At 42.0% G+C, this 12,392-nt stretch overlaps 1 protein-coding gene across 1 annotated transcript in view; it reads right to left on the reverse strand.

The window, feature by feature from the left end:
- The window catches only part of Chsy (Chondroitin sulfate synthase), a 99,023-nt gene extending 87,848 nt beyond the window's left edge, over nucleotides 1-11,175 (reverse strand). The window contains exons 1-2 of the mRNA XM_076183883.1: nucleotides 11,044-11,175; nucleotides 1,263-2,254 (exon numbers count right to left, since the gene is read on the reverse strand). Coding sequence (XP_076039998.1) covers nucleotides 1,263-2,186 — 924 coding nt within the window. The 5' untranslated portion in view covers nucleotides 2,187-2,254; nucleotides 11,044-11,175. The remainder of the gene's footprint in view (nucleotides 1-1,262; nucleotides 2,255-11,043) is intronic.
- Between the last annotated feature and the right edge of the window lie 1,217 nt (nucleotides 11,176-12,392).

Genomic DNA, 12,392 nt, shown 5'->3' on the forward strand with positions numbered 1-12,392 from the left:
TCTAAGTACCTCCCTACCTTCTGTCCTTTTCCTCTTTCTCCACCTATTCTCCACTCTCAATTTACTTTCCATCAGGAAATGATCTGATATTCCCCCACTCTCTCCCCTTAGAACATGTACATCCTTAACTCTTCCTACCATACTCCTGGACACCACTATATAGTCCATTAATGCTCTATCTGCCACCCTTCCATCCACCACCCTCGCCCATGTGTACTTATGCTTGATTTTCTTCCTAAACACTGTATTTGCTATTATCGACTCTCTTTCAAGACACATCTCCACCATCAATTCTCCACTACGATTTTTACCTAGAACTCCGTACTTTCCAATTACTACGCCTATTGGTTCGTTCCCTATCCTAGCATTAAGGTCTCCCAATACAACTACATTGGCATTTCTTCCTAATCCCTCTATGCACTCATTTATATCTACCCAAAAAGCCTCCCTTTCCTCTACACTCCTCTCACTACCAGGCCCATACGCACCTGCAAAAACCCAAATCTCCCTTCCCAGCTTCACCTTCATCCACATCAACCTTGATGAAACCTCCTTCCACTCCACTACACACTTACATATCTCTTCACTTACTAGTATAGCCACCCCTTCTCTCCCTCGTCCCCTCCCAGCTACGCTACCAAACTCACACTCGCCCTTCCCTTTCATTTTAGTTTCACTCAAAGCCAGCACATCCATCTTTCTTCTTGCAAACATACTGCCTATCTCTTCCCTTTTACTCTCATCTGTACCACATCCACGCACATTAAAAGACCCAAACCTTAGGGTACTGGTTGGAAAACTCCTAGACCCTCTTATTCCTTTACTTTTTTTAGGAATATCCCCTTTGGGGCTACAGGTAGTAGGACTCCAAATCCCATCCCCGACCCGTTTTTTGTCTCATCTTACGACTCAAGTGGAAAGAATTGGTGGTAGCATTTTCTTCCATCACAGGGTAGGCGAAAAAAGGAAATGAATATTCAGAGAAATGGCACAGGACAGTAACAAGGGGTTGGGAGACAGCATAACGGAGGGACAGTCGTAGTATAAAAGTGTCATCATTTCTCTATGAACAGAGTTTTCCTCTATCACAGACAAAATTATGTGTGGCTCTGGTCTGTAGGGGCGCCCCATATAGACCCTAATGTATACCAATGGCTGTTTCCTCCTTACAATGGAGGTACCAACCCTTGAAAACACTGAAATCCAGCTAAGGTGGAGAGGAACAACTCCACAGAAAGAGAAGAGAGATAAATTCTTCTTACCTCGTAGGACCAGGTGCAAGGGATGCCGGCGAACTTCTGGACGCAGCGTCCGACCTCGACGTCCTCGTGGGTCGACCTGAGGTTCTTGAGGCACTCCCTGACGTGGGGCCCGACTCTGGCCAGGGTGACCCTGCTCATGATGACCCCGGGGCCTCCCATGCAAAAGTTCTCGTTGTCCTTGAGGGCGAGCTGGCCGAACTCCTCCTGGGTCCCCTTGCCCATCTGCCCGACAAAGAGCGCCTTGGAGGAGTTGAGCGAGCGGAGGAACTTCTCCAGCCGGTCCGGCCTCACGTACACGTCGTCGTCCGTTCTCATGAAGAATTCGAATTTCCCCGACAGGTGGTCGTGCATATACTTGAGCATCATGAACGATTTCTTCTGCGGCGGGTAGCTGTCGTCCACCCCTCGGAGGCGGATCAACGGGATGTCCGCCTCCGTCTCCGACGCCTCCGAGGAAAAGAAGGCGATCTTCCCGGGGACGTGCTTGCCCCAGGTCTCGAACACGGCTTTGGCGCGGGTATCCAAGTACTTGTGGGCGGTCATCACTCCAACGAACACCAAGTTCTTGTCGCTGTTGTGCGGCGTCTTGGACATATCCAACTTGAGAACCCGCTGGGGATCCGTGCTCTCGTCCATCATCATCTTACTCTTCCTCAGGAAACAAAGGTTCGACTTGACCAGCGCCGTCCGAAGCGTCGTGGCTAGCAAAAACCCCAGAAAGACGCCCAAAAAGACGCCAAGCACTTGTTGGAATGTTCCAAATCGCCCGCCGCTGCCACCACCTCCTGCAGCAGGTCCTCTTGCCCCACCGCCCCCTAACCCGAGGGCACCGACCATCCTGACGGTCATCCTTGACCTGCTGCTGAGGCGCTGTGGAATCAACGCGAAGCCGCGAGGTGGTTCGCTGTAACGGTAGGGGTTCATGACAACGCCATCGCCGCCGCCCGTTGCCGTGTCGTCGTCGTCGTCATCTGAGGCAATCCGACACCTTTCTGAATGGGACACAAAACATCATATTATTTACAATATATTTCATTGTAATCTTTCCTACCACCACCATATTCTTATTGCATTTTTGTTTTTGTTTAAAATTAATGACCCAAAGCTCAAAGATTGAAGTTTACCTTTAATCATGCGAGGGATTCATGACCCATCTCTACCAATGAGTGAACAAGAAAGCACATCTTGCATAATTCAACAAGGGTCTCGTATCTAAAAATCTTACTACTACTACTACTACTAATAATAATAATATAATAATAATAATAATAATAATAATAATAATAATAATAATAATAATAATGACAACAACAATAACGAACAGCTAAATGTTACTCGTTACTTGCAATATGAACATTTCGATTGAAAGAAGACAGGCGACGTGACGTCACCGCGTACGAGAAAGATTGGACAGCCTCAATACATAGCTATACTATGACAGACATGTCACTTAATATACCGTAGTTAATGAGGCAGCCGTAGCGAAAGTTAATGAATCATCACCTCGGTGGTGAATGAAAAACTGTAATCAATATGGCGTATCAGTATGACAGCAACATAAGCTGCACATTCCCAGGATGCCGTAAAAAAAAAGCATGCGATCGGATGCACACCCACAACACACACACACACCTACTCTTGTGACATAATTAAAAGATATAACGTGCACCCAAGCCATGTGCGATTTGAAAATTAAATATATAAATAAATAAATAGATTAACCAATTAATAAACATACAAATAATTGGATATCACAAAATATTTGAACATATGAAAAAGTATACCAGAGATAAAACTGCACAACATAATACATAACATATTCTCACGGTGCGTTTGTACACACGCACGCACACACACACACAAGGTTCAGTGATTGCACCAATAATTATTCTAATCTATGTCAATGACAAACAGCAAACTATGCCAAATGTTCGCAAATGAAGCAAATCATGAAAAGGGTGAAAAACAAGGGCTGTAGGCTTGCAAAAAGATCACGACACTATTTTCGCATGAAACAAAGAATGGAAAATTAATTTCAAAATCAACAAATGCAAAGTACTAGACATGGGCGACAACTGCAACAGACCATCATTAAATTATTCCTTGGGAAGTGCACCCATTACAAAAGCAAAACAAAGAGAATGACAACCTGTCACCTGGCAGACATATCAGCAAGACTGCGGGGGAGAAATACGGACTACTGTAGATTATAGTTGCTTTCCATTGTATGGATGTAGAGATGATGAAAAAACTCATAGAAACTCTGACCCGTCACTTTGAAAGATCGAATAGAACGAGGTGATATGATGTATTCAAATCACTGAATAGACTATATGAGCAAAAGAGATCTCTTGATTATGGGCAAGAGGACTTTCAGAGGTCATGAGAACAAATGTCAAATTAAGGAAGACTACATGTCAATAGGTGGTGGAGGTGAGGAACCTACGCCATGAGGCGCTGAGTAGCTGCGGCCGAAGCCGTCACCTTTGCCCTATTATGCGCTTGGACTGTTGGGAGAGGTAACAGTCACTACTTGGGAATCGGAAAGAAGAGCGATTCGAACCCACGACTAAACGAACGTGAGGGCAACACGCTTACGATTACGCTACCAGCGTCTGAATGTGAAGAAATAGTTGGCTATATTGATACGTAAACACCTGGAATAGCTGAGAAGGGGACATACCCGACGCTGGAATAATACACTCGTATGAATTCAAATCTAAATGTGATAATTGGAAATTAACGGTATAAACCAAGTTGGAACTGTACAACTTCGGCTAGGTACGATAAATTGCAGAGTAGGAGACAGGATACAAGCGCTGCTCCTTTCCTGCATACTACACACACACGCGCGCGGCATAGATTGGTATAAATGTGCAAATACCACCCAAAGTACATATAAAAACAGGGGGGGACTGCAAGTGGCACTCTGCACTAGGCAGTTCCATGTCCTAGGAGGGCAGTATCACAACAAAGAGGTGGAGTCGTAGAGGAGGGCAACAGAACGGCGAAATGGCGGGAAAAATTATCATAATTTTATTTTCTTATTCCTTACGAGTCTTCAATCACAAAAGAATGCTTCATGGAAGAAATGGGGTAACTAGTTAATGTGAAAGAAATGGGAGTACCCAATCAACTCCCCGAAACTGGATAGTTCCGACTTTAAATTTCCAACAGAGATAACTCCCTGCCAACAACATCGAACTTGTCGGCCGGCCCCTGACAACATCAGCGAGCAAGCACAGGGCCTTTCTACCAACAGATGGCTGCCACAGATGGTAATGGACCGTTTTTCTGTCAACAACTATAATAATCCCAGTACCAACAGATGCTGGATCCCGGTGGTAGCAACAAGCCTCTAACAATAATATTAACTAAAGGAAATTTTAATCCGCCAACAAATGAAGAAAGGATCACAATCCGTAATTTCCATTATCCGGAATTTCTCTCGAATTCGGAGTATTTTGTTCCAAATTATGAAACTACTCCCTCGGCAATGAGATCGACATACACATCCCATGATTCACTTGGATATATAAATGTCTGCATATATGTGTTCGTGTGTATTACACAGCGAGGGGAACATTTCTGCATGATGCCCCTTACTTTGAAGGGGGAGCGGGGGTCGCGACCGATAAGAACACATCCGACAGCATGAAGGAATTAACGAGGGCAGCTGACCACTCCTCCTGTCACCAGCTGAGGCGACACCATCACCACCAACACCCGTTGGCAGTTCTGACCTCGTTTGGACCTCTAACAACACAGTAATAGGGTTACAATGAGGAAGCATATATGAGAGAGAGATAGAGAGAGTGAGAGAGAGAGAGAGAGAGAGAGAGAGAGAGAGAGAGAGAGAGAGAGAGAGAGAGAGAGAGAGAGAGAGAGAGAGAGAGAGAGAGAGAGTGAGAGAGAGAGAGAGGGGGGGAGAAGAGAGGACAGGAAAGAGAGGAGAGGGCACGAGAGAAAAGATGGGGGAGAGAGAGAGAGAGAGAGAGAGAGAGAGAGAGAGAGAGAGAGAGAGAGAGAGAGAGAGAGAGAGAGAGAGAGAGAGAGAGAGAGAGAGAGAGAGAGAGAGAGAGAGATAGAGATAGAGAGAGAGAGAGAGAGAGAGAGAGAGAGAGAGAGAGAGAGAGAGAGAGAGAGAGAGAGAGAGAGAGAGAGAGAGAGAGAGAGAGAGAGGGGACAGGAAAGAGAGAAAAGTCTTTATTCTAAAAAAAAATAAACAATAAAAAGTGATCATTCAAACTGCGTGCCATATTATTTCGTATTCAAGGTCACGAGAGAAAATATGTTTTGGCATTAATACCATCTTGTTGGCAGGTACCAACATCCTTATTTGTCGACTCGAACAACAGACACGTTTCTGAAGTGAAGAGATCTTTTCAGAAGCCATGTTGGGTGGGTGAGTGGTTGGTGTGGTTCTGTTTCACTGAAACGAGTTTTCCTTTTTGGTGGTGCAGAATATTCCTAGCCAAACATCATACAATTCTAATAAACATTTATTTCCTTCCTTTGAATTGTTGCCTCTGTGATATTACAGTATGGTTGCCTTAGTATTAAATATATTGTTGTATTGCCCTAAATTTGAGCAGTATGCCAGGAGATGGGGATGTCCTTTCATCTGTAAGGTGCTGAAATAGGGTATTAAACATGTTTCAATGTGTATGTAGTGGGCATGTTCTTTGACTTGGCTACCCCCTTATAAGTGGGAAAGAGCCAGTGGTATGTATTGTATATAAATGATGTACTTCATCTACTGACATTGTACAATCCTGCATGGCCCTGGCATACTTGATAACATGAATGGGTTCCTATCTATTCTACATCAATTTCCTTCTTGTTCATCCCTTCTATACCCTTTTCTTTTATTCTGGCTTCTGCTATCATTATATTCCGGCAGCTGCCTGGCTTTTTCATACAACTCTAGAACCTCCTCAGTGCCAACCGGGTTAAGAAGACTGACAGACTTATTCACAGACTAACTAATACGTTTCATTCTTTTCCTATCATTCTGGACTTTCCCTTGAACAGTCTGCCTAAGATAATATTTAAGTTATGTATATGATCAATTTATACATGGATGGGGTGGTGCAAGAGGTGAATGCAAGGTAGTGGGTTAGGGATGGGACATGGTTAAAGAAAATGGAGAAAAGTGGGAGATAAGCCAGTTATTGTTTGCTGACGACACTGCACTTGTAGCAGGATCAGAGGAAGGATTGAGGAAGTTAGTGACAGAGTATGGGAAGATGTGTGAAAGAAGGAAGTTGAAGATAAATGTGGATAAAGGTAAGGTGATGAGATGTACAAGGGGAGAAAGAGGCAGCAGACTGAAAGTGAGTATTAAGGGAGAGAGACTGGAGGAAGTGGATAGTTTTAGATACTTGGGTGTGAATGTGGTAGGAGAGGGAGGAGTGGGGGGTGAAGGTAGAATGTAGATTGACAGAAGCGAGTAAATGCCTTAGGTAATTAAAAAGTATAATGAGAAATAGACATTTGGGAATGGATGCTAAGAGGAGATTGTATGAAGGAATGATTGTGCCGACAGCACTGTACAGGGCAGACACATGGAACATAAGAGAGGAAATGAGGAGTTTGAATGTGCTTCAGATGAAATGCCCGAGAAGTATGATCAGGGTTACTAGACTAGAGTGAGAAATGAGGAGGTGAGGAGAAATGGGGTGGAAAGGGAGCTGGGAGACAGGGTTGATGAAAGAGTATTGGGATGGTTTGGACACATGGAAAGAATGAGTGAAGAAAGATAAGGAAAAGAGGTGTGGAAGACAGAGACGGAAAAAGTGAACATGAGGGGGCGACCTAGAATGAGATGGATGGATAAATGGGGTAAAAGAGGCATTGGGAAAGAGGGGAATGTCTGTTGAGGAAGGACAGGAGAGGACAGAAGATAGCGGTGAATAGAGAAGGGTTGTGTATGGATGATGCTGTGAAGCATGAGGGAGAGTGGGTGGGGGATGGGGGGTGAGGGAGTATGTATAAGAAATAAATTGACACAACTCAAAGGGATTTCTCCTTTTCTCCATGAGGGGGCGGAGAGGGTGGGTCACCGAATTAATGAAGTGCCTTGCTGTGGATGTGCTGTGTCTTGCGACACTGCTTCTGACCTAGGGCAGTGGACAAGATGCAGGGATGACCCATCATCCAGGAGATGCCAAGATAAGAGGGAGGGAAGAGGGTAGAGGGGAGTGGAGTATGTAGGGGATGGAATGGGTGGGAATAGTTTCTATGCCTTTGTTTTTTGGCTACCTCCCATGTAAGGGGGGAAAAAGCCTTTGGTATATGTATGTATATGATCAATTTCACTGAGAACCATATATATATATACACATGCATGCATGCATAAAATAGCCACAATTCTCCTGTTACAGTGGTTCTGCAAGGTGGGTAATAATAATAACAGCTGCTTCAATTTTCACCGACTAGAATCCCACAGTACCACATAAGCCTTTCATAGATTTCTTTAAGTAGAAACATTGGATTGTTGGCTGTGTTATATGTGAGTGGGATTGTTTGTGTCACTGACTTACAAGTAGCAGTGGAAAGAGAGAAAAGTCTCTATTTGCTAGATGAACATCAGAAAAAAACACCTCCCCAATACCTATCTTCAAATCCTAGATCCATGGGCCAGCCACACTTAACTTTATATAAACTTGGAATATCTTCACTCCTTTTTCACAGGGACCAATGGCAGGCACCTGGATGTCTGTCTTCAATACCCTCTTCTCTATCTCAAGGGGCAGACTGGACCCAAGATCTCTATAAATTTCAATTGTCCCCCTCCACATACCACTATAAGCAAGGGACATAGCCCTACACTACACAGATAATTGTCCAACATTTCTTTCCTAAGAAATCTACTGTAGGACATAAAGACTGTTGTCAATCAATGTAATGCTGCAAGTTAAACTCAAGGCAACAATTACCATAATTTTTGTTTTTCAAGTAGAGATGAAAATTGGCAAGCATTCTCTCCTACCTGCTCGTGGCATGAAAACAGATCCATACAAACAATAATATTTGCTGCCTCAAGTATCACTGACTGAAAACCCACAACCCCACAGGAACTGACAATGGTAATTGGGCCCTCCCACAGATATCTCTGGGAAGAAACTTTCAACTGTTGTCTATGCTATTTTAATGATCCATATTAGCACAACACAGACTACAGTCCACATTTCTTTACAGATCTATAATAAAAAGTCCTGACCTCAACTGAACAAATTCACCCAGCATTAGCCAGAACAAAATCTGTTAAGCAACTCATTGTAGTAAAAGAATAACATACTCTAATAAGAAGTAACTTTCACATGACTTGAGATTTACATACATATACCAAGGCTTTTTCCCCCTTACAAGGGAGGTAGCCAAAAAGGAAAAGGCATAAAATCATTCCCACTCATTCCATCCCCCCTCCACCCTCCCTCTTATCTTAGCACCTCCTGGATGACGGATCATCCCTGCACCTTGTCCACTGCCCTGGTTCAGAAGCAGTGTCGCAAGACACAGCACATCCACAGCAAGGCCGCTTCATTAAATCGGCGACCCCTCCTCTCCGTCCCCCCATGCATAAAAGGAGAAGACGGGGAGAAATCCCTTCGGGCTGCGTCAAATCTTGCTCACACATACTACCTCACCCCCCATCCCCCCGCCCATTCCACCTCATGCATCACATCATCATCCATATACAACCATTCTCCATTCACCCCTGTCTTCTGTCCTCTCCCGTCCTTCCTCAACAGACATTCCCCTCTTCCCCAAAGCCCCCTTCACCCCATCCATCCACCTCATCCTAGGACGTCCCCTCATGTTCACTCCCTCCACATCTGCCTTCCATACCTCTTTTACTAGTCTTTCTTCACCAAAAGCCTCTTTCATACTTATGAGGGGAGTGGTTCAGTCAAAGCACATATTCACACTACACCCATCCTACAACCAATCAGAAACCTATTCATAGTCACTCCCATCTAAGCTCAGCATGGATGAAGGATCATCCCTGCCCCCTACCCACTGCTCAGGTCAGAGGCAATGCAGCAAGACATAGCACCTTCACAGCATGACCCAACAGCTATGGCTATTTTACCCCCACCACTTCATTACATGGTGAACCCCCTCCCTTATCCACTCAAAAAATCTCAATTTCCAAACTATGGGGGGAAACTTCTACTACAACCCTTTTTGGAGAGAAGTCGTATGGACAATTCTATTCAAGTAATATCATAAGTCTCATTTATAGAGTAATTTCGATATGCTTCACCCCAATACAAAGAATATCGTGAAAATTTCTACAGTGACTAATAATCACTCAATAACACCAGGAAAAGTGCCACCTTATATGGAAATGGTTATTCAAGATAAACTATATCCCTCTTACTACTGAGATGTCATAGAAATTAAAACAATTCCCTGGTAGCATCAAGAATAATAGGAAAATGCCACTTAACATGGAAGCAATCTATCAAGATGTGCTAAAATTCTAATGTTATCATAGGGATAAATAAATCTGCCTGGCTTCATCCCAATAATGGAAATGCTTCCCCAAACAAAAAGGAAATGAACAAGATTGTTTGACAGCAGCCAAAGTATCATAATATTAAGTGTCACACAGTATTGAAGGGATCTTGTTATGGACTGCAGTTAACCAGTGCTTTTCTCCTGTATTCTGTGCTAATTAGGCAAATATGGGAAGGGTTAATTGGGATAGGCTGTAACTAAGATCAATAGAATACCATGGGGCAACTAATTAACCTAAAAGAAACATGTTTCTTATTATAGAAAAGACTAAACTAAGGCACCTTTAATTCCCCGAATGACACTGGTGGGCTATTAATCTAATACCCAACAAATGAATATAATTACCATACAGTACTTGATACCCCACTGGTATGGATAGTATCAAACACATTTCAATATCAAACATATTCCAATTAACTCATTCTATAATGTGTGGGGTGTACTCAGTTCAATTCTGGTGTATGCCAATGATTTGTATTTCCTTTCCTTTCATTTAATGGTAAGTACTGTCTCTTTGCTCAGGACAAAAATATGAGTTTGAACATTGTTGTCAATTACCATAGGTTTATCATTTTCTCAACATAATTGATTGCCTGACTTATCCAAAACTGCAGTCCGTCACACTAAACACTTATTGTGCTATGCCCATCAGCCTTTGGAGACTTTAAAGCGCTGAATGAAAACCTATCAAGATATTGGTTTTTCAAGTCACTCCATACCTACAATGAACTATCATACAAGATACAATTTTCAAAATATGTGGTACTGAAATATAAACAATGATCTCGGGCTCTACAGTTTTCAGAACTCACTGACAATCAAGAGGCTAACCTGTCAATATAGTACGACTTTTAGGAATACAACATTTCATATAAACAGTAAATAAATATATAAACAAATATACAAAACACGCACACAAATGTCAAATCATAACAAACAATTCTTGGTTTAACTGTAGTACTGGCAGCCACTATGTTACCTAACCAAATTCCAGTGTTCTAACATAATGGACTTGTCACGCGAATTCTGTACCACAGTAAGACTTTCAGTGTGGTATACACTTATGTCTCCTGTTCTGAAACGTGTTGATATTTGTTCTCAGAACAAACCCAAACAAGCTTCAGTTTTTCACTCGTCTACGATCCTCTTTCCACCAAATGTTTTCTTTGTTGAACTCTCCGATGAAAGAAGTTCCCAACCGCACAACACTTTATTTTCATAACACTAGAAATATTCAATGAATTCAACTTACGCTGTATATCGTATGTACAGATTCACCATGAAAGAAACACTATTTCCAGTGTTCTCGGTATTTGTTAATGGAACTCATAGATCAGATTGTTCCTATGAGCTGCTGCACACTCCCCTTCCCTCTCATTACCACAACTGTGGTGTGTTATGATTTACGCCAGTCTCGCAGCACGGTTGCCAAGCGTCGATGAAGAAAAGGACATCTAGAATAGGACATTCGATTGAAAAACAAATGAACTTGGTAGACCTTGATCTATAGATGCACAGCAATGATTTGTAAAATTTATTAACAGCATCTAAAAGTGAGGAAAAAAGCGTAACTTGATATTGGTTAATCCCCTTCAATACCGGAGGGTTATCACATAAAATATATACAATGGCTTGAAGGCACATTCCCGGGTCAATCATTACGTATAACATACAGGCTTATTATATCAAGGAAATTGTGGTCACTTTAAAGGTCTTAAGGTTTGACAAACAATTTCAAACAAGCAAATACTTTGATCACGCTCTCGTTTTGTTAGATAAGTTTTATGAAATTCTGTTGCGCATGGGGTGTTTTTCATGACTGAATGAAATCACCTAGCATCAGCCAAAATAAGGTTATATCCTCAATTATATTAGAAGGATTATAGAGAGTATAGGACATGGGGGACATCAATACAAGTGAGATGTGACGAAAACGAATAGATGAAAAAGTATTTGGGTGATTACATGACAAGAGAATTAATTGTAATCTTTATCTATAACTGTCTATCAGCTGCATTTGCTAGTAAAAAAAAAATAATCAAATATTCGAAAGCCTCCACAAATTTACTTGCCGGTCATGTCCTTTTTTAGGATACTTTGATAATTTGTCCTTTATTTAAAGCCCTTTTTCTTATGCGTCAATGGCCTTGCCCTCCTTATAAGGCAAAGACTATATAGGAAAGATGGGAAAGCTTCTATTTTTTTACTAATAAGAAAACGTCATCCATCCAGCGTGAATGCGCGCCATCTATCGACAGAGCCGCAAACTATAAATCGGAAGTGGCGTAGCGCGGCTTTCAAATCATACTTAACTTGTATTATATATAGTGTTTATGGAAATTTTAAAACTGATCCTTTCGCTAAAATAATCAACATCTCGAAAAAGTTTTACTTTCTCTTTATAAAATAATTAGTAATTTTATAACTTTTGCATACAAACAAGACTATTTAATATATGCTTTACACACATGATCATATTTATAAAATCAAAAGTTGGTAAAATATTTCTGCACAATGCATCATTCATTACTAAATATTTGAGATTGAGTAAACAGTTAAAATTTAAATGTTATTTTAGTTATATTCATTTTATCATTTCTG

This window comes from Oratosquilla oratoria, chromosome 4 (assembly GCF_046742065.1).
Source record: "Oratosquilla oratoria isolate Oo_2021 chromosome 4, ASM4674206v1, whole genome shotgun sequence".
Lineage (NCBI taxonomy): Eukaryota > Metazoa > Arthropoda > Malacostraca > Stomatopoda > Squillidae > Oratosquilla > Oratosquilla oratoria.